This window comes from Anas platyrhynchos, chromosome 3, assembly GCF_047663525.1.
Source record: "Anas platyrhynchos isolate ZD024472 breed Pekin duck chromosome 3, IASCAAS_PekinDuck_T2T, whole genome shotgun sequence".
NCBI lineage: Eukaryota > Metazoa > Chordata > Aves > Anseriformes > Anatidae > Anas > Anas platyrhynchos.
The window spans coordinates 20,205,896-20,228,488 of NC_092589.1; the positions used below are offsets into that span (position 1 = coordinate 20,205,896).

The 22,593-nt window shown below is 44.7% G+C and overlaps 1 protein-coding gene and 1 long non-coding RNA gene across 2 annotated transcripts; both read right to left on the reverse strand.

The window, feature by feature from the left end:
- Positions 1-1,333: 1,333 nt before the first annotated feature.
- H3-3A (H3.3 histone A) lies at positions 1,334-7,665 on the reverse strand. Its single transcript, XM_038175860.2, has 4 exons — positions 7,504-7,665; positions 6,116-6,270; positions 4,691-4,844; positions 1,334-1,970 (listed from the first exon to the last, which is right to left on the reverse strand). Exons 2-4 carry the CDS (start codon positions 6,241-6,243, stop codon positions 1,842-1,844), a joined length of 411 nt encoding a protein of 136 aa, XP_038031788.1. The 5' UTR covers positions 6,244-6,270; positions 7,504-7,665; the 3' UTR covers positions 1,334-1,841.
- Positions 7,666-8,076: 411 nt separating this feature from the next.
- LOC140002108 (uncharacterized) lies at positions 8,077-22,503 on the reverse strand. The gene is made up of 6 exons (XR_011808062.1): positions 19,992-22,503; positions 15,200-15,380; positions 14,714-14,908; positions 13,041-13,149; positions 10,267-10,424; positions 8,077-8,969 (listed from the first exon to the last, which is right to left on the reverse strand). It is a non-coding gene; the product is annotated as an uncharacterized lncRNA (long non-coding RNA).
- Between the last annotated feature and the right edge of the window lie 90 nt (positions 22,504-22,593).

A 22,593-nucleotide genomic window follows, 5' to 3' on the forward strand; every position in this document is an offset into this window, starting at 1 on the left:
AAATGCATTTATATCAAGTTTAACAGAGCTGTTATCAACCTAACAGAAGTGATGTCTCAAATCAGTTAAATCTCAGTTATACACCTTTTATATTTGCCATTCAGGATGCTCCAGGACACATTCTCCTTAATTTTTACTTCAAAGCTATGAACTGCTTGGCATCAAATGTGACTGTGTGCGGTCACATTTTGTCTAGCGCTAGTTTTCTCTGTGACAAACTACTCCATTAAAACAAACTCTACATGGCACAACCCTGGCAGACAGCAAATTATGAATAATGTGATTTATTCTGTAATCTTTGACTCTGTTCTAGATGCCAAAGCAGATATACACCTCTATTAATCCTCTTTAAAAACATTCAGACAACTTCACTCGTGTTTAGAACTCACTCAGACCTTCTTCAAAGAAGTTAGCAGCAAATAAGCTTTGTAGGAATCTTTGCATTCATTCACTGCCTATGTGTTTTCTTCTCTGTAACTCATTTCATCATCTGCAAGAACTATCAAGAAATACACCACATAACTCATTTTCAGATTGGCCCATCAGAATCTTTAACCCAGTTTCAAGTGAAAAATGTAAACCACATTTTGACAGTCTCAGCAGTAAACTTCTTTGCAGGAGCTTTCATCAAAAAATAGTAGGTTTTAAGTGTACATTCATGTCTAAGTACTGCTTCTATAAAGTACTTTAACAAAAACATTACTAAAGTGTCTTTTTGATTGGAGTGTACAAACCACAACCAGTTATGTGGGCTAAGCTCTTCAACATCCTAGAGGGTGTTACTGAAAAAGAAAGGAGGTAGTCAACCAAGAAAGTGAATACCTACAAATCAAGAAACCAGATAATGGAGTGCAAAGGTTTAATAATAATTAAAAAAAAAAAAAGCAAAGAAAAAACCACCACTTATACTGACTGCACTGTCTAGTGAGGCACAAAAAGAGAAAAGGTTCCAAATTCAGTATTAATTCAAATAAGAGAAGAGTCTAAACAGCAACAAAGCTACAGTGCTAAGAAAAGGCTAAGTAATAAAGCTCAGTTGAGCTCCAGACTCTACGCAGCAATATACACATACCAAACTTGCTTTCATGTGGAGTAGACAGATTTTAACCTCTTAAAAAAACAAAACAAAACAAAACATACAACCTTACATATACAGTACTTCAGCCAAGGTAGTATCAACCATGTTTCTTTCCTAAATCTAGCATAGGTTTTTAGGCCACAGATGGAAGAGAAAAAGGAAAGGGGTAAGAAGATTTATCCAGATATAGGCTGATTACTTTTTACTCAAATATAACCCAAATGTGATATTTAAAAATCAAGACTAAAACCAGGCATCATTTAATGTATTTTAATAGCAAACTTACAGGAACAGCACAGAAGACAGACAACATTAAAAACGTACTTGCATGTAGGACAACTCAGTTAGAAAAGTATAGTGAATGGATGGAATCTACTGTATGATAAAAATGCTACAAACACCATTTAGTTGCCATTGATAAGAAATTTACTTGTTTAAAAAAAATCCAAATGCTGGCATTGTCCAGAAAAATTTGACAGGTTTATTTATAATTTTTATAAAGCTGAATTGTTGAAACTTGTTCACTGAGACTTTTTTTTTTTGCCTGCATCGATGTTTTATGTCCCCTCATTTATATTAAAAATCCACACACAAATGAAAATGGAAAAAAACTTGCCAATACCAATTCTGTCCCCTATTTTTCCATTTGCAACCATATACTTAGGTACCTTTTAACCCCATGGAAAAAATATCTAACGTTCATTACTACCAATAACAGGAAGAATATTTTGCTTCAAGAATGACAAACCCATTGTGGTGAAGTTTACGCACGCTCTCCACGTATGCGGCGTGCTAGCTGGATATCTTTTGGCATGATTGTGACACGTTTGGCATGGATAGCACACAGGTTGGTATCTTCAAACAGGCCAACCAAGTAGGCTTCACTTGCCTCCTAGTATAGAACAAAAGAGTTAAGAACACTTTCACTCTCTGAATATAAGGGAGAAAAAAGGAATTCTAAGTACAACATAAGATGGCATTACATTTAGGCTTCTATTTTTATTAATACACACAGAAAGTTTTAGATCATTAAAAAATAGAAGACTCCATTTTCTTACAAACCACCGAATAATATTCTATGTCAAAGCTGCGTACTACCACCATTTAGTGAGGGACATCCTCTGGAACACAACTGAATAAATATTGTGACAGCACTCTCACAGATAAGGGATCATCTTATCAAAAGGTGAGTTTGTTTAAGAACTTCTCTTTTTAAAGGCGGTGTTACACCATTTAAGTTACTTTTCTGTTCTTCCAAAGTAAGAGCTACTGAGCATCTAGTAAAATTGGGTGCTAAGGAAAAGAGCAGATATTCCTTCACAACGCACAGCTCCTTGATGTAGGATGCTGCAGCTACTGAAGAGGTTGCTTAATTCAAAAATCACAAACTAACAACAGAAACATACCAGAAATTATTAGGTACAAGGGTACAACACCTTTGATTCACAAACTTCTTGAATCACCAAAAGCAGAACAGCAGTCTGAGAATTACCAATAGACACTTTTCACGATCCTATGCCCTGTTCCTCCCTAATCATCACCAGTCGATGTGGGGCACAGATGTCACAGCCCCCAGCTACACAGAAGGCTCTCACATCTGTGAGAATCACACAGCCAGCACCTTGGAAGGGCAAAGGACAAGTCCTGTTGCTAGGAAAACTACAGCCCTGATCACTGTGCTGTCCCCGTTACTAAACCACTGCAAACAGGATCTGGGGTTAAGACAGGTGCCCAGCTGGACTGCGTTCTAGCTCACGTTGATTTGGCTGGTATTAAGCCTAGCACATAGTTTACCCATTTTGGGGTTGATTCAGCATTCTAACACCTAGCAGCCTCCTAAGAAGTGTGCCACTATCAGATGCAGAACAGGATACAGCATGCACTTCGGATAAAAAGACAGAAGCAATTGGGCTCACTTCCAAAGGAAGGCTGAGGTCCACACTTCTAGAATACGTACAAAAGAACAGCTTGTGTGAGCCACTAAATCAACTTATTAGGTTACACAGAACTTTTAATTTGAAGAAAAAAAATATTTACTACAGCAGATGCTAACTGTAGTATTAATTCATTTAATATGCCGTAAGTTATCCTATCACAGCTTTGCTAATTCACTACATGAAAAGTTAAGACACCTCACTAAATACTAGCATGAACAACATGGTACTAGAAGAGTTAAAAGTTTGCTTTTTTTTTCCTTGAAAATATGCAAGTACAAATATTACACAAACAGCTTCTCTAACAACTGCTTAACACAAACCCAGGAACATTCCAGCTAGCGTTCTGAATTTGAATCTATTACTGACTAAATCTTAACATGCAGTTCCTGATTTAAAATCAAAAACCAAAACACAGATAAACCTCACAATTTAAGAACTAACATTCACTCTCAGCAATGACATCAGAACACCAACTAAAAGCAAAAGCAGCAACCATACAAATGCAGTCACCTTTTGAAGCACAGCATGTGCGCAAGTTTACAGGACATCATGGCACACATTTTAGCCAAAGTGGAAGCCATGAATCAGAAAAATACAGCTGTGTTTGGATATAATATATTCTATAGTTACAGATAAGTTTTGGAACAATCTTTCAAATCAGGTGTATATTTCTCTCATGAGAAAGAAATGCAGCATTTAATTCCATGATGTTTCATGAATCCCCTCCATAGCCTTGGAGGGCACCTTAGATGCTAACTAAATCTCTGCCACCAGATTAAACTTTTGGGCACCGTATTTAGGAAGTACAACTACACAGCTGGAGCCCATCAGTTGTCAGACCAGAGGAAGCAAAAGCATACAACTACTTTAACAAGGATATCAAGTTCTAAGTAGGTTACACTAGATTCTAAGTTACACTGCCAAGATTTTTGCTCAGAAGGAGCAATCAATACTTCACCCTCAATCTATTTCAAGTCAGTTATTTAACTAACATATAAGAAAATGTGTTTATTATCAAGTACTTGACACAAAACCACTTATTTCCTCAATCACACTTAGGTGTGGCTCATCAAGCTGTTTTTCTTTATTTTTCAAATGAAGACCTCCATTTGGATAGTCTAGAAAGTTCTGCACAGTGACACTTTCCTCTCTTCCAAAGGTAAAAACTCTAACAATGCTTGAGGACAGAAGAAATAGATTTATCTTACGTGTCTTATTAAATTAACTCTTCTGTCACCTGGAGAAGAGTTGGGGTAGCTGGTTACAAAATCACATTTGTAGCTGTTGTAACAAGCTGCTGACCTGCCACTGTGCTATTTTAGCTATGGTAACTGTAGGGCATCACCACGTCAACTGTGAGCAACGGATGCTTGTGAGGGTGCATCCCTCACGTCAAAGCCCCTCTGATAGCAGCTCTGCCCACCCATCCAGAGCAGCTAGGGCTAGCCATAGAAACATTCTGGCCAATGGGGCAAGGGGAAGAGCCCTCCCCTACCTGAAATCTCTGGCTTTTAGGGTGCAAGAGTCACTTTCTTACAGCATTTACAATAGCAATAGTTGTGTCCTTACAATAACTGCTTCTTTTGGAAAGCAGATGGATGCATGCTTTAGCAACTTCCTCGAGAACCCATACAAATTGCCACCCAGGCAGGGTGCTTCTCCCAGCAGCACTTACCTGCAAAGCACCGATAGCAGCGCTCTGGAAGCGCAGATCTGTTTTGAAGTCCTGAGCAATTTCACGCACCAGACGCTGGAAGGGAAGTTTGCGGATCAAAAGTTCAGTAGACTTCTGATAGCGTCTGATTTCACGGAGAGCCACGGTACCTGGCCTTTTAAAATTAAATAATAATAATAAAAATAATAAAAAGAAGAATTAGTATTCAAAACATAATTCTACATCACCTTAATATATGGGTTCGTAATCTAACCTAAACTAAGCACACACATGTACTGTGTAGAAGCATCCCAGCATCTACAATAGGAAAACAGTTTCTCTTTCAGTGGGTCCCTATTTCTTACCACTAACCTGTATGAACTTCCAGTAGCGCCAGTAGGGATCCCTGCAGGACAAGTCCAGGCTGTAAGATGTCCTGACAGCAACCAAAAAGCTGTGTAATGCATGTCAGCTACCTCACACTGATGTGCGTTAGTGATCTTGGTGCAGGCTGCTGTGAGTTACCTTGTTCAACAATTCCGGAGGTACCCTCCTCGCAATTAGCCTGACAAGCAATACAATACTAAGGGTCATCTGGCTCTTCCTCCCTGCTGACATAAACCACTGGCAACATTCTCAGAAGTAACAGTAATTTATATTTTGTATAGTATTATCAGTAAAAGTATCCAATCCATTTCCTGGTATTAGAGCTACAAATTCTGATGGACAATATACTTACGCACAGAGCTTACCCAGAAAGTTGGTAACACAATTATTTCTGCAGAAATTTGGGACTTTCTAACTTGAGCCTTATAACCTGCCTCCCAGCCTGTCAATTCATCCTCACGCCTCCCACAATAAACTTTCGGTTACGCTCACTATTCCCAACCTGCTCCTCCTCCAACAAACTTGGTGCCTTTCCCCAGGTAACACGCACACCTATCCCGGGACTGTCTCCAAACTGCTGCACGACTCTCACTGCTCCGGGCTGAGGAAGGGCTTCCCCGAGTGGAGAGCTTCGCTGTCGGAGCGCGGTTGCAAAGATCCGCCTCTCCTCCTAACAAACTATTCCCTTTTTTTTCCCTAAGAGCGGCTATTTCGGGGCCGAGCCGCCGCGCACCCGCGGGCGTTTCGCGCCCCCCCGTGGCCGGCCGTGCCCGCTGCACCGCCACGGCGAGGGGGGGACAGCGCGGGGAGGGGGGGGCCACACAGCGGCAGATCCCCCCCGCGACAATAAACTTGGCGGCGGCACCACCCCTGCAAAACCCCCGCACGCCTCCAAAACAAACGCCACGCAGCCAGCACCGCCCCCACGGCGGCGGCAGCGCGCGGCGCGCGCCCGGTTAAGCGGCTGAAAGCGCCGAAAAGGCACGCTAATTATTAAAAATCCTAATTAAAAGGGGGGGGGGGGTGGTGCGGTGCCGCCGGTGCGGGGCGCTGCGTTACCTGTAGCGGTGCGGCTTCTTCACCCCGCCGGTAGAGGGCGCGCTCTTGCGCGCCGCCTTGGTGGCCAGCTGCTTGCGGGGCGCCTTGCCGCCGGTGGACTTGCGGGCGGTCTGCTTGGTGCGGGCCATGCTCCTGCCGACGTCGCTGCCTTACACCTGCGGCGACAAAACCCCCCCCCCGAGCCGCGTAACGACCGCTGGCCCCGTGAGGAAGGCAAGGGGGGGGGGCGTTAAACCGCCCCCCAACCGCCCCCCCATAACACCGCCCGCTGCGCCCAGCCGGGCTGCGGCCCCTCCAGCTGCAGGGCGCTGAGAGGCGGCTGCGGTTCCGCTGCCGGCCGGGGAAGTGCCGAAAACGCCGCCCCAAAGGGCTTGCGAGCGGCGGGCAGCCCCCCCGGGTCAAATCCCCCCCCCGGGTGGCGGAGGAGGGGGCAGAGCCGTGGGGCAGCCCCGAGCAGCCAGACCCAAATTGTGCCCCCCCCCCCACCCCCCTTGCGCTCCGCCGGCCGGCAGCGGGCGGGCAGCCACAGCCCGGAGGGGGCCGTGAGGGGAGGGAAGGGGCCGGGGGGAGGTGCGGGAGAGCGGCAAAGTTTTGGGGGGCTGCCCCGGAGCCTGCTGGCCCCCGCTCCGTGGCAGCGCTGCCCCCCCCTCCGCCCCGTAAAGCGCCTCGCTCCCAAGCGCCTCGCAGAGGCAAAGTCGGCTGCCGGCCCCAGAACAAGATGGAAACAATCGCGAAGCGCAGCCCCAGTCCTCCCCGGCGAAGAAGGAGGCAGAAAATAAAACGCGAAAAAAAAAAAAAAAAAAAAAGGCGAAAAAAAATTGCGAGGAGCTGCAAAGCGCGAGGGTGCCCGTGAAGGAGGGGGGGGGGGGGCAGCGGAAAAGTTTAAGCGAAAAAATCGCGTTGGGTTCGGGCCGTTCCTTCGGCCCGCTCCTTTCCGTTTTTATTGTTTTTTATGCAATAGGCAAAAAAAAAAAAAAAAATATGGTCGGTGACCAGAGAAAAGAGACAAGATGGTGAAGCTGAGCAACAACTGTGGGGAGCAGGGGAAGGCAGGCAGGCGGCGGAGTTACCCGGGGCTGCCCGGAGCCGCCTCGGAGCGGCCCCCAGAGGGGGGAAACCGGCCCCGGGGGGCAACCGGGGGGCCGGGGGGGGGCGTCCGGAGCGGGGCCGAGGGGGCCAGCGGGGGGCAAAGGGCCCGAGGAGCGGGGCCGGGGGGTGCCGGAGGAAGGGAGCCGCTCCGGCCGAGCGGGGAGAGGCGGGGGACGGGGGCTGCCGCCGCCCGCCGAGCCCCCAAAAGTTTGTGAGGGGGGGACGGGGGGGGTGGAGGGGGGGTGAGGGGGAGAAGGGCGAGGGGCGCGGGGGGGCGGCGGGCGCGGCGCGAGACTTACCCCGTCCGCTGGGCGAGCGCGGCTGCCGTGCGGGAGGGAGCGGGAGGAGGAGGAGGAGGAGGAGGAGGAGGAGGAGGGCGGGGAGGGGGCGGGCGCGGGGCGGAGCCGGAGCTGCGGCGGCTGCTGCTGGCGGCGGCGGCGGCCGCGAGCACAATTGGAAGATGGCCGCCTGGCCAGGGGAGGGCTCCGCTAAGCCCCGCCCCCGCCCCGCCCTCCGGCCAATGGCGCACAATGGAGGGAAGGCGCCGCCCCGCCCCCCGGCCCCGCCCCCGCGCTGCCTCCCTGCCCGCCCGGCCGCCGTGTGTACAAACACAAAGGCACGCCGCGGGACGGGGCGGGGAACGGCCGCCACAGGGGGGGAACGGCCGCCACAGGGTAACGCCTGTAACGCCCAGCCGCCCGCCAGCCGCCCGCAACGAAGCCAGGCTGCGAGGGCAGGGGCAGCTCGTTCCCCTGTGGGTTCCCTCCGGCTGTGGCAGTCTCACCAGGAAACGCGGCTGAATTTAGCAGGCGCCCTGCTCAGTTACACCAGGTGCTGTGCAACGAGGGAAAGTCACTTTGTTTTCTGCTGACATCGATAATTAGGCTTAGATACAGAAGGCGTATTTGATTCACAAAGTCTGTATTACAGCCGATAAGCACAGCACGGTGCAGCTGTGCACAGACACCCAGCCCGCCGCCAGCAGCAGGAACAGCCGAGCCATGCCAGCAGAGCCATTTGCCTGGGGGAGCCCAGCCTGCTGAGGAGCAGAGCGTTGCCAGCAGCACAGCGCCCTGCTACAGCACGCTGCGGTCCTCACACACACACACACGGTGTGTGCGGTTACAGCACACTCGCCCTCACGTACACACAGGCTGCTGCACTCATACCGTGCCCTCTGACCCCGCTGAGCTCATCAAAGGTGTCTGCCTGGGGGAAGCCACCAGGGGATTTTAGTCCAGAAGTGGATTAATTGACCTGTTGGCACTATTCTGTGAGAGAACAGAGCCTTAGTGGGCAGCCAGAGAGAGACCCTGGAGCTGCACAGCGGCACGTTGCAAACTTTAAGCGGCGGGCAGCAGGACGGGCACAGCCCCGCACAGCCCCGCACAGCCCGCAGGCAGGACGAGGCGCAGCTGGGAGCGCCACAGCAGCCCCGAGCTGCCCCCCCCGCCCCGGCGCCGCGATTGGCGGCAGCGCGCAGGGAGCCCGTGACGCGCAGGGAGCCCGTGACGCGCGGGGCGGGGCGGGCCCGAGGGCTGAGGCGTTTGTGGAACGGGCGTCGCGCTCAGGGCTCCTGTGGCAGTCGCACGCACCGAAACGGCTTTTGGTGCTCCTTTCTCCAGGCGTTTATCTCGCAGGATCCTCTGCCCTTCGCCCCCATGAGATCTAAGCTAGGAGGATTCCGCTGTTTGGCTGACAATAGCGTGCCAAGGGCAGCGATGGTACCTCACCCACAGCCAGAGTGCCCGCTGCCAGCATGTCCCTGTTGGTAGAGGAAATGAGGTTAGGGTGGAGAGTGGCTGGAGCCAAAGAAAACTGAAGTGACGCTGGACAGAAAAGAGGAACCTTCACATGAGGAGCTGTCGGATGTTTCTAACACCTTTCACAGCCCTTATCTAGCTCCGAGAGGCAGGCTTTCACAGCCCGTACCCATTTTGGCTTTATATCCAAGTAGCATACGTTTTCCAAAATACTATCTTTCACCTTCACCTTGCTGGGAGACTCTTATCTTGCTGAGGACAGACTGGACAGAGAAAGGAGTGCATTTTTCATACCAGGTTGGATTAGTTGCAACTCACTGTATCAAGCTGAAAATACTGCTTCAAAATTGTTACTGACAATAAATAAATAAATATATATATAACTTCTTGCTTTGGAGCAAAAGCTGCCTCAGCTTTTGGACTCAGCTTTTTTGCCTCAGCTTTTGGACACAAAGCTTGAGTCCTTCAGACAGCTCCTTGTCAGCTCCGAATACCAGAATAAGGCATTGGGCCTGGTTAGCACGAGAGCTAACAAACCATCATCCCCAGTAACATCACAGACTGCAGCAGCACAGACTACAAACCCCAGAACAAAACAAAGCAGAGGTGAAGTGTGCCTTTTTTAAGGCACTAGGACAAAGGAGAATGTGCAAGTCCAGAGTATAATTGTCCTTAAGCAACACTGCAGGCATCTTTCAGAAACACCTGAAAAAGATTTTCCACTATAAGAGACATTCAGTTTGTTGTATCACCAAACTAATTCCAAACAGTCTCTGATCAAAGAGTTTTCTTTCCTATCCCCACAAAAAAAAAATTCAAACTACTTAGCCTAGTCCCCACTCAACGAATAAAGAAAGGTCTCCTCCTGTTACCCAGGGGAAGTTAGGGTTGCTATTAATTTTTATGTGAAAAGTTACTCAGACACTCCAGCGAGGGAAGGAGTATAAAATACCAGCTTTATTTATATACAACAGACACTTGCCTGCCTCAGACTTCTACACCTTTCCTCCAGGATCCAGTTCTCCCTTCCCAGTCTCATTCAAGATCCAGTTCCCTCCTTCAAACCTCATCTGCGCTCAGGCTCTGCATACTTGCTCCCTGTCTCAGCTCCCAGGCTGCTGGACATTTTATGATTTCACATTCTCTAAACAACCTCATTGTTTCCATGTATTTCTTTAGGCAGTTTATTTTTCCTCTTCCTTTTCCTCATCCCTATCTCTATCTTTCATGCCCTCACTTTTCACACCAGACCATTCCCACCTCCCCCCAGTTTTTCAGCCAGTTCTCCCAGTCCCTTACCTGGTATCTTTCCTTCTGCAGCTCCCAGCCTCGATAGCCTTTCCTAGGCAATTCCAATCTCTTGTCCAGTATTCCTTCATCCCCACTCCAGCTCTGGCTAGCCTGCTGGCTAGTTTCTAGCTGTGGTTTCAGCATCAGCTACATAGTTAAAATTTCGCCTGGAAATTAAAGTAAAATCTAAGTACAATATGCTAGGAAGTTTTTAAACTATCTTCCTCTTAAAGTGTATTTTCAGAGGATGAAAACATTTGTAACCCTAGCTTTGTGTTAACAGTACATTTTGATGTGTATTTAAATGTTGTCCTAAATAATCATCTGCACATTTTCTAGTGTTTTTACTAGGAATTTACTAAGGGCAGCAAGCACTGGCACTTACAATGGAAAGTACGAGTCATTTAAAACCTCAAAATGATTTTCAATAATTCTGTGTAAATAATTTTTGTTTATTAATTGTTTTGAAATTATCTATGTCATGAACTTGTAAACCACAGAAAGTATACATAACATTGTAATAGAGTCCATTGTAATACACGGCTCTTTGGCATGCTGGATTGGCTATTATATCATACAATGCACAACCATTTGTATTATTTATACTCTGTCAATAAAGAGAAAAAAAGCACACAGGCCCAAACTAGTAGCTGGATCTGTAGAAATGTGCACCTACCAGAAATACAGACAAAAAGTTGTATAACAGTAGTACACATCACTTTTTTCACCTGTTTTCATTGGGTCTTTCAATCGTGTATTTCGCCTTTTCCAGTTCTCTAAAATATTTCACATATATTGACATTATGGCCCTGCTATTTAAAGAAAGGTCTTAAACACGTATACGTCTAAGCCCCTACTTAAGCTCCATTGACTTCAGTGGTAGATAGATACTCTTAAGTTTAGACACACACTAATGTACCTTCCTGAAGATTGATCCCAAGGAAAGTCCCACTGTATAAATAACAAATGATGAGTACCTGTGCCACAGGTACAGGAGTCTTGGAATTCCTGGGTGCTTTATTTTAAAAGAGACTTTATAACGTAAAAGAAACTTTCGCTTAATAGAAAAGCGTTTTTTTGTTTGTTTGTTTGTTTTTTAACGTACTTTAAAATACATTAAAATAATCTATAATGTGCTATTTTATTTTTAAAATACTTTAAAATGGAAAAATATCAGCCCTGTCAAAGGCACTTCTTTTCACGCTTCAAGCATCACATCTGCACAGAAGATTCAGAACAATCTGTTTTGGAGAAAAACTGTATTTTTCTACCATCTCATAACCCAAGAACTGTAAACCTGATTTTATTATTATTTTTTATTATTATTCCAGCCTTTTTTCACCCTCTAATTTACACCATTTCACTGAGACTGAGAATTAAAAACTTCTTCCAAAAGGAATTTCAAGGACACAGTTCTAAGGAGTGAAAATAATGTAAATAAAATAAAGTTCATTACTCATGGGTTTTGCTTCTCTTTTTGGATTATCGCAAATTTTTAGGAGGCTTGATGAGTTTGATTCAACCTCCACTTTTGTGGTTCCTCTCCAGCAGAGACTTATCCAGTGCTTAATTTCTCTGAGTACATGCTTGTTTTTCTATATGGTCTCCCGTCTGTTAATTCCCCGTGTATCATCAAGGATTCTTTTATTATAATCTCATTTATATTGCCTATTATAACATGCATACACTGCTGGAACTCATCTCTCATCAGTAGTGAGGTACTACAGAATATGAAAGAGTAAATAACATTACATTAAAAAGTACTAAGTCTTTCTTTTCCATGGTCAATTGAGTTTCCTCTGCAGGAAAATGTGGTACGCAGAAAACCTGTAAAAGCACCCTATAATGACATCCCAAAGTTACATTCCAGTTCCTATCTTGGTTTCTTACTTGTTTTATTTCTTACAGCTTTTAAAATATGCTTAATACTTTAATATCTGTAAAAATTCAAGTCTGTTACCTTTTAAAGACTGAAAGTTAAAATATATATTTAATTGTTCTTCTCTACGCATCAGGCAGAGCTCCAGGTACCTAAAGGTTCCTTGTAGCTGTAACTACTGCCTCCATTTTTACTTATCAGCTCTGCAAGGGCCTGTATATGACAGTTCATTATCTTAAGGTGGAAACAGGACTTTGAATGTTACACACACACACACAAACAGTATTCCTATTTTATTAACAATATAAAAACCCAATGCAGAAACCGAGGTAGCTTTTTAAACAGCTACATTCTATTTTATATAACGTTTTCACTATGTTTAACTTGCAAACTTAATATTGGATAATTATATTCTCTTTTGTTACAATATATGGTACGAAAAAGGGCTACAATAAAGGTAGCACACGTTTACACAGTCAGGGACCTCCCCTTGTCAAGAGGGTTTCCCCTTCTAAATGGTTTTGTTGAGCTTATACCCTTTTTCTTCCTTTTCTCAGCATACCATTATGCTATTTTTCTAACGCTCAACCAGGTCCTGTCCGTTCGGAGTGCACTGAAGGGTTAACAGAAACAGAAACAGAGTCCTAGCACCAGATAGGGAATAGCGTTCAACAGATAATTGGGAGGTTGTTGTACTCAAAGGCTGAAAATTACGTGAGAGGGCAGAGTATGTGATTTTTAGATAAAACCTGATCAAATGTCATAAAGCATTTCAGAAATATGTTATGAACTATTATTACAAATCTACGTCCAAGGCCTTGAATGAAAGGGCTGGCGGACAAATAAAAAGGAAGGAGAGCTTACCCTCTGTAATGGTAATAGAAGATTCTGAAATTGACTGTACCTGGCTGAGTTAGTGCACGTTGATAGACACATTTCAAGTGGGCTTTTGCAAGATTTTCTGCAGTACAGCGAAGCGCAATTGTTCCGGGGAACATTTCTTTCTAAAGTTACTGTATCACAAAATTATTAAACTCATTTTAGCTCTTCTGGTTCTTCACACACGACTAAATCATCATAACAACCTTTTCTGTCTTTCAGAAGCATTGTATTGTAACGTGGAAGGGCCTGGATTTCTGGTGGGCTTCATCCTAATGGAGACTACTGTAAGATCTTTATTTCCTAGTTTGTTTGTGTTGATAGATTCATTAAAGCTGCTAAGGAGAAACAACCAGCATAAACTCCGATTGGTTCCCAAATTGGTGCCTACTACTCTAATGATTTATTTTGAGCTCCTGTTGTAGTACAGTTTCAGCAAGCTGATTTGCTCTAAGACATACACACTGGCAAATAAACCCCTGCAGGCTTGCATTAGGGAGTGAGGGGAAAAAAAAGGCTCACTGTTTTCCACCACCCATTAGGCTCACATTGGCCTCATTTTGCTGCACTGTTCTTGTAAAGGATGTCTTTTTTTTCCTGCACTGATGCGGTATCTAGCCCATGCTGACACTGTCTTTAAAAGCTCTTTCTGTGAGCTACTATACTTGACAGAACTAAAAGAGTAACATTATTTATTTAATTTCTTTGCTCAGTGGGGTAATCTCATGAGATATGAATCTCTTCTTCATAAGGGCCCTGGGGACAGCAATCAGAGCAAAACTCAGGCATGGTTTAGTATAACGCAAACAGCACAGAGTGCAGTACTTGGGCTCCAACAGCAAGCAGCCGAACAAAACATCAGGTATGATACCCAATATCCTAATTTTTTGCAGTAATATTCTATGGATGGGTTACTTTCAAAATAGATCTGTTTCTTCTACGTGGAAACACATGAGCCAAAGACTGTCTTGAGATGGCATCGATGCTTCACAAGCCTTGCTTGGGAGTTAGCTGAGGAAGGTGCTCAGAAGTGTAATTATTATTCTGAGGGCTGACCCTAATACAGTTGCGAGGTGTTCTGCCGTACCCCATCTTTCTTAACAAGGACTCCCAAACCTGAAAACCTACTTTAAGGAAAACCGGTCTCCCAAGTGACATCAGAAAAGGGAAAGAAAAGATGGAGTGGCAGATAGTGTATTTTAAGACGTCAGGAAAGAACATTAATTATGTTCTTTTCGGTCTGAGATGACAACAGTTTGTTTTTTAAAAAGAAATTAAAAATGCCTTTTTCTCAACATTCTTTGTAAGTCACATTTTGTAAACTACACTGTACTGTGCCACATTTTTAAATTATTTTGGTCACATCTCCTCCTCCTCTTTGCAAATGTGCATTTTATGAGGCATCCCAATGCGAAAACCACAGCTGCTGTTATTAGTGCTTAATATTAGTGCTGTCCAGTAAAGTTTCCTAATGCCCAGAAACTTACCCAACACAATTCACATCCAGCCCCTCTACAGAATAACTAGCATGTCCTTACTACACATGGTTGGGTACCTACAATCCCAGCTGAGAATAAAAGGATTTGCAGGTATTAAGCACTTAACCTAGCCTAGTATGCCTTTATCTGCATTTCCAAACTGGGGCACCACAATTAAAAGCCATTCAAAAAAAAAAATGCTTTAGATATGTCCACATACCTGCCTTCATGCTCTGAAGAAGCATGTGTTAGAGCAAGAAATAGAAGCTCCTGAACACACTGACCACCTTCACGGGGCCCAGTCGCTTTAAAGCAGTCCAGTGGTCCTTGGTGTATAAGAAGAATTTCTCAGGCAGCACCAATTCTTCCCACGTGACTTGTATATCTTAATGAGTTGCTGATAAGCCCCAAATCCCTGCAGACAGGTGATGATAACATCAAGATCTCATCTTTCAGTTTTGAATTTTAAAGAAAACGTCAGGCAGCTGTGCTGGCAGAGACGAGTTTGGTTCCTTAACAGTTCAAAAGCCACCCAAACAAACAAACAAACAAGCAGCACAAGGCAAATGTGAGTGAACACATTCAGCATGTGCTAACACTGTGTGTTCCTGGCAAACCTTATGTTCTGCGAGGACTGACTACAATTTGTGTATGCTAAGTCCTGGCACTACTACTTAAAGCATTTGACTGATGTTAAAATACCAACCTCAATCCAGGCCACTAACGTGGAGAACATCAGCTGGTTTAATGTGGAGTGCTGAGTATGGATCTCAAGACAGAGGCGGAGAAGCACCACTTGGAGGCTCAGCAACAAAGAACTGTAGGAAAGGTCGCCAGCCTCTGGGCAAGAAGGTTTTCAAGCACAGCTCCCATGCTGGCACTGTGTCCTGCATCCAACAGAGAGGACACACAGAGACTAAATCCCCTCTGTGAAGGAATAATTTGTCCAATACTACTTAAATTGACATTATACATGCCATAACATTGTGAAGGAACATCCTTCAGCCTAGCCCTGACCCACAGTGGACAGCTAGCATTCCTGGGAGCTGCTGTCATTTCCCACCTGCAAAAAAATAAGCAGTACCCTTCTCCCTTGGTTCACTGAAGAATAAGCTAGCTCTCCAGCAGTACCAAATCTTGGTATGTGGCTCAGAGGTCCAGGAAGATCAGCCACCCCACATCTGCAATATTTAAGATTCTTGGTTATGAGACCCACAACATCACTTTGTAAAGAGCCTTTGCAGGTAGAGGGCTGCCTGCACAAACCCTGCAGTGAACACACATCAGGGCCATGCCTCTTTCTGCAGACCTGAGTGAGACATGGCTCTAGTGGCAGGACAGCTTCTGATAAACCATTGCTGATACTTCCTGGTACAAAAGAACAACGAGGGTGGGGTGGGGAAGTATGATGATGACAAAAAACAAAAACAAACAAAAAACCAGAAACAGACAAACAAACCAGCAAATACCATCCACAAGACTTTCTGACTGTGACTTCTACACACTAGCACAACTTTTTCACAGCACTTCTTTGATAACCAAGCTGTCTGATGCTCTGGTACTGACAACACTCCTAGGCCAGAGCCCAAGCCAGGCAGGAACACAAAGGACCAAACGCACAGCTATAACATTGCCATGTCACTAGTGTTCGAGTATAACCATGTGGGGACACGATTTTTCCAGGCCTCACATAAATATGACTTAAAAATCCTCAAGGGGCATGTTCTGCTGTATTACAAATTCCTCATAAATGACGTAATTACCTCTGTTTTGGAAAGGATTAGATGAAATACCGGAGAATAGTCCAGAATTCACTGATGACAGTTTAATTTCGTATGTATGGGTGCGAAAAGATGTTGTATAAGCAAAATGGCAAACCATTCAAATATCGAGCAAACAAAAAGCTTCTCATAGCTGTAGAGTTATAAAATCACTGTTCTCCAAACTCGAATTTATCGTATAAAAAACAGAGACAAATGAGCATTTTGTCCCCCAAATTGTACTACTGCATCCATTATTATTCACTTGCAAGTCCTCTTTAAGCCAGCAGAACGTTCTCTAAACAGGAAGATAAATATTACTGTTACAAGAACCTTGTCTGAATGTGGCTGGTCAGTAATGACCTGGGCAAAAGGAAGCCGTGTCGAACTCAGCATCCCAAGAATGAAGCCTCTCTGCACTGCAGACCGGATCTGTAAGTTACGGTGTTTCTCCCTGAAGCCAGTGGAGCTTCGACAGTTTGCAGTAGCTGAGGCCCTGACTTGACATCGTATCAAGGAGCAAACAAATCAACAATGTGATCTGCTTTAAACAGGATTTATGAACACCCACAGTGTGCCATGCCTAGCACCAAACTGCTAACCGCTTGTTATCTCTACTGAACATAACTTGAAAAGAGGGTATGCTTGTTTGAGGCACTCTACATTTTTGTCTGTTTAAAAACAGATTTTTTTTTCCCTTTTATGCATTCATTTCCTTTGTAGAATATTCCCAGGTAAACCAAAAGCAACCAGATGAGGGTTAGGTAATATAATCTGGCAGCTCCTCCCAACTAGTGGAAATACAACTTCAGTTTTAGCAAGGAACATTTTCAAATTAGCTTTCATCTCAGATGAAAGACATAGAAGGAACCTAATCTCTCTCTCTTCTCCCCCCCCCCCCATCATTCAGCTGATCATTTCAAGAAAAGTGCACTTTCTTTTACTCTAGGAGCTTCATATGATTGCAAACAGCGTCACAACTGGATGAAAAGCTCACACTGCAAGGGCATGTGAAAGGCAATCTGTAGTGTTTCTTAAAAACTTTAAGGCATAGAGGTCTGGAGCATTAGAGATATATCGTGTGCATGGTACTGATCTCATCTTGTATGTTCACTCTTAGCTTTGGACTTTTGAAAAAGCTGCCAAACATTTAGATGCCAATTAAGAAACTAGAATCCAGATCTTACACAGAGAGTAAGTAATTCAGTGCAGTTAACTATAATTAAAAGCAGTTAGCTTTATTATGGGGAAAGCAAAAGTAAAGAGGCAGAGACCTACTTTTGGTATTGCTTTCCTATAAAATATACTGTACATTACAACTAACCCATTCATCATTCTCCAGCTGCATTCAGTTAAAATTAATCAGGACAGACCAAATCTAAGCACTGAGGCTAACAAATAAGAGTAAACACAAGGATACAGAAATCCTAGACTCTGATTAGCAGAGAAGTATCAATTTCTGCAATATTACCTGGGTGTCTAATTAGCCAATTCACCTCAAACCATTGCTGCCAAACTTAAAATTACTAACAACACCACAAACAATGCTGACTGTGCTGGTGATACTCATGGCCAGACAAAACCAGACCTCATTTCCTCAGGTTCACTACCTACATATGCAGAGCAGTGCGTATTTCTTCCCTGAAAGTACCGAGTTTAGACATCCTTGCATAGGATGGAGACAAAGATAAGATACACAGCAAAGGGAGTACTGTGATGTGATTTTTAAATCTTGATTATGTCTAAGTATCTCCACCATTACCAACTGTGATCTATAAGAACAAAATATAGTTACTCACACAGACTTGTTAGGAAATTGATATCTAGGCATTCACAACAGAAGCTGTTGTACTAATAAGGGGTAATATAAGTCATGCAATATCTGTATTTCTCCCCCAGCTCCTACCAACCCAGCATCAGGTATCATAACACGCTGTCTCGAGCCATTGTGCTGATGACAAAAAAACTGAAGCAGATGATTATTGACATTTGGCAGGAAGCTGCACTTGCAAATATCAACTTAGATTAATTACGGTTAATTACATTTTTGTCAAACAGTACGATGTCAGTATCTGAAGTAAAAAATGTTCTCTCATGTCATTCAGCATCTTATTTATTGTCATGAGAATGTGCACACAGAGGTTACTCTTCATGCTATCTTGATCCCCTGTGAAAAAATAACATGTGTAACATGTTTAAGGTTTGCAAATACATTATCTGCAACTTACACTTTGTGATACCATTAAAATGTAAAAGAAAATATATCCAGATGAGCCAGTCTCCACATGTACTACAGCATATGATGGACTGTCTAGCAGATGGAAAAACCATTCTTAAAAGATTTCAAATTCTTGAAGTGACTTCAGATTCACTTTTGTTAATATCTCCGCACACTTACAATATTGTAAAAGGAATATACACATCCACTTCATATCTTAAGTGATACCTTTTAGCCCTTCTCCCTCCTCTTTATAGGAACACTTCTAAAAGTGGGAAACATTGAATTCTTACCAGAATAACCTTTAACCCAACCTTTGTTAATCTGGGTACCTCAGCGAACAACTGCTTCTATGTTCTTCCCTCTTTTTTTTGTGCACATTAGAAGTCAAGGACCAATGAGTATCGTACACCTTCTCTCAGCGCAGAGTCTTGCATAATGCAATCCTGGACTTGACTGAGGCAGTTATTAGCTCCTGTAAAGTGCTGCTACTACTATTAAAATGGAATATACTGGGACAAGTAGTAAGGATGAATGAATGAGTGAATAGCATTTTGATGGTTATACATCTGATGGTTCTAGATACTAAATACTTAAGAAAACTCTATTCCATGTTAAATGTAGTAACAGATTTTAAGCAGAAAATAGTCTAGCACACTACATGTTGTAGGCCATAGAACTACACTCAATAACTCAGGCATCACATGCACAGTACCCAAAATAAAATAAGAAAAGGATGGGTGCTCTCATCTCTGAAAATTATGTCAAAATAGTAGGAAATTTCATATTTGAGCAATTGTCCTTACACTGAATTGAGAAAGCAGTGTAACCAGTTTGCCTGAGTTTCACTATTTAAAAGTTGGAATACTTACTTATGCTATAACAATAGTGTCAAGTTAATTAATTATGTCTGTAAAATCTCTTCTAAATGAAAGACGTTAGGCATGATTCATTATCTCTACAGCACCACTGCAGAATAACAGACTGATTGTTGTTTTATCAAGGGGATAAGATTTCTAATAAAATACATTTCAAAGTGGAAATTACAGTAACAGACTTTTTGACTTATTTAGACCTGTTTTGTGGGGAGCAAGGCAACGTGCTTTTGATGAGTTCTAGGTATAGAAGTGTAATGAAGAACAAGAGATACAGGAACACTCACACAGCTTTCCTAGGGACAGTAATGTTGCACTAGCTAAATGGTATCGCATAGATGATGCGAATAGGGACTAAATACCTAGCACTGCTGCCAGACTAAGCTAAAAGAAAACTACTCTTCTATCCAATAGATGTCACTTCCAGCCTGATTCGTTGCAGGGATCTGTGCCAGTCACCTACCTATAGCCACCCAGAACTACAGACAGTACAACATTAACAGCCCCAAATTACCCGTGAGGTGACAATGTATGACCTATAAAGGGCCTGATTTATTTTATGACTCCACTGTTGTCAGCTTTCACGTTCACAGGTGCATTCCTGCTACAGCATGCATCTGCAGGCCAAATTCAGCCAACACTTACCAGGGCCAGGAAGTCATCAGCACAGACCTGAGAGTAGAACAAAATATTCAGAAAAGACACATAAGAAATGGCCTGTGAATTACACTGATTCAGCACATCTACCGGAGAGTCCTGCAGCCCAACTCTTTCCTGGATATCTCTGCCTATTCTTCGGCCTGTACTGGCAAGCTCCACACCCTCAGTGCCAATAGCCGGAGTTTCAGAGGAGGAAATGAATCATGCCCTTGGAATGCAAACTGAAAGCCTGCAGATCTAAGAAAATAGTTACTCATCTGTGTATACATATACATGCATAACTCGTGTATTGCCAATTACATTTCAATCTGATACATGAATAATAATAAAAAAAAAATCCAGCAGAATTCAATATTAGATGCATTCCAGAGATAAAGCACGTGGTTATAAATGAAACAAACAGCACCATGTGACTTAAAATACAGCGTGGGCCGAACTGGGGCCCGATCCAGCACAAAATCACCACAGCTTTTCCTGGCTACAGGGACATCAGATTGCATGGTCGCACCGCGACCACACGGCACGCAGTTCAGAAATACCAACCTGCTCTTGGGAGCGAGACAGCAAAGGGGTGTCTGGACTGGGTCAAAATGCTTTGTGAAAACGAATACAGTGTAAGCAGGAGCCGGCCAGGTTTGATTTGTTAATTTGCCAAGGTGATCCCATGGGGAGATCCCCTTAATTGATTATGCATTTGTTGACGTGAAGTCCGCGCTTGCGGGTCATGCCACCTCTGTTTGCCACACACCCTCGGGGCCGCCTGGCAGCACAGCCCCATCTCCACACAGCCCAGCCCAGCAGCACGGCACTCCCACAGGCGAGAGCAGCCCAGAAGCGTGGACCAGCACCGTCCTTTTAAAGCACAGCCGCCTCGAGACCTTCAATTCGCCCCAGGCCCCGACATGGCCGCCTATCTGCCTTCCTAACGGCCTGCAGGGCGGCCGGGGAGCCCCCGGGCCCAGAGCTGAGGCAGGCAGATAAACCTCCGCCCGGCGCCAGATAAGCCGCCGGCCCCGGCACCCGTCCAGCCTCCTCTGCAGGCGGCCCTGGGGAGCCAGGACGAGCCTCCCCCGGCAGGAAGGCGGCTGAGGCGGCAGGTGTGCCTGGCTGATCCGCCACGCTCGCTGCCGGCGGCACGGAGCAACCGCACCAAGCTCAGATCGCACCGACTCTGCCCATCTTCCACCCTTTGGGTGTAGGGATGCACTGCTGCATCCCGCAGTGATCATAATTCCACCGATACGTGAAGCTAAGAGGCCGTTTCTTGCCTTGGAAATACCGTATCAGCCATCCGTTGGCCGCAGGCCAGATTTGTGTGGCTGTATCTGCACAAAAAGCCCCGGCTCTCGGTGACTGACACTGTCGTAGCAGTCATAGAGGGGCAGGAGGCTGCCGAGCCTGACTGTGTTTCTGCCGGTGTTTGCGACAGTCCTTACAAGAGGCAGGCAGCAGCAGCCTACCTTTACACATCCTCTCCCCAGATGGCTATATTGAAGACATTGAAAGCATTTCGAAGCCACATTTCGAAGCACATTTCGAAGAATGCAATACTTGCACTGCTTGGATCTCCATCGTGCCATTGTACACAGCTCCTTCTGCAGTGATAGAGCTGTACGCCTTCTGCAAACCGCTCTTTGAACCCCCTGCTTACGGGTAGCTACTGTCTGTCACAAAGAGCTCAAATTTCATCCTGATTTAAAAGCATTTTATGTAACTATGCTACTGAATCAGCCCCAGGTTTCAGAGTTTGAGGCCTCTTCCCTAACTGTACGCTAAAATGCATGTAGGAGTGAGCAGGACAAATAAATCCATCGTCCTGCACCTCATTACCTGCAATTTGTACCACCTTTGATTGGACACACAACAGCTGCACGTTGCTTGTACTCACCACACTGTCAGTATTTTGCCACACTTCTCATGCTGCTGCCACCACTACCAAAGCGGCAGATCAGACAAGCATGTTTAGAGAAAGTGTGTATTTTGCCTGCTATTATGTTCTCACAGAGGCGCTGCGACACGCTTTAAAGAGCCTTTATAACCTCGTAGGCTGCACTTATCAATCTGAATCAGAAAGGTACAATTATCTAGTGTAGAAAAGGGGTGGAAACGGCTTTTAAGATTGCGTGTGCCACGCACACTGGCAGACAGGGCATTTTGTCTATGCAGCACTCCAGATGAACCATTCTCGGGGCCATTTCCTAAAGCAGAATATCAGGTCACTGCTTGCGAGCTTCTATTCCCTCCCAGGAAAGGTCCTCACATTGCAGTGTTTTCATGGTGAATGCAGACTCCCCCAGACCGACCACTATGAGCCAGCGGTTAAAACACCTAACTGCTCAGAATGACCTCACACAGATAAAAATGATAAATTGGGTCCCTGAGCGGACTGAAACGTCAGTTTGACCCCGAAGGTTATAACATACAACACACGCAGGAAACCTTTGGGGAGGTTTGCACCCTGGAATAAAAAATAAAAAATGGAAGCCCAGCAACTAGGAAGCCCCCTAGGGTAGTAAATAAATAAATAGATAAATAAATAGCTAAACCACCCAGAGACAGGGCAGAGACCCTACGTGCACCATCCCCA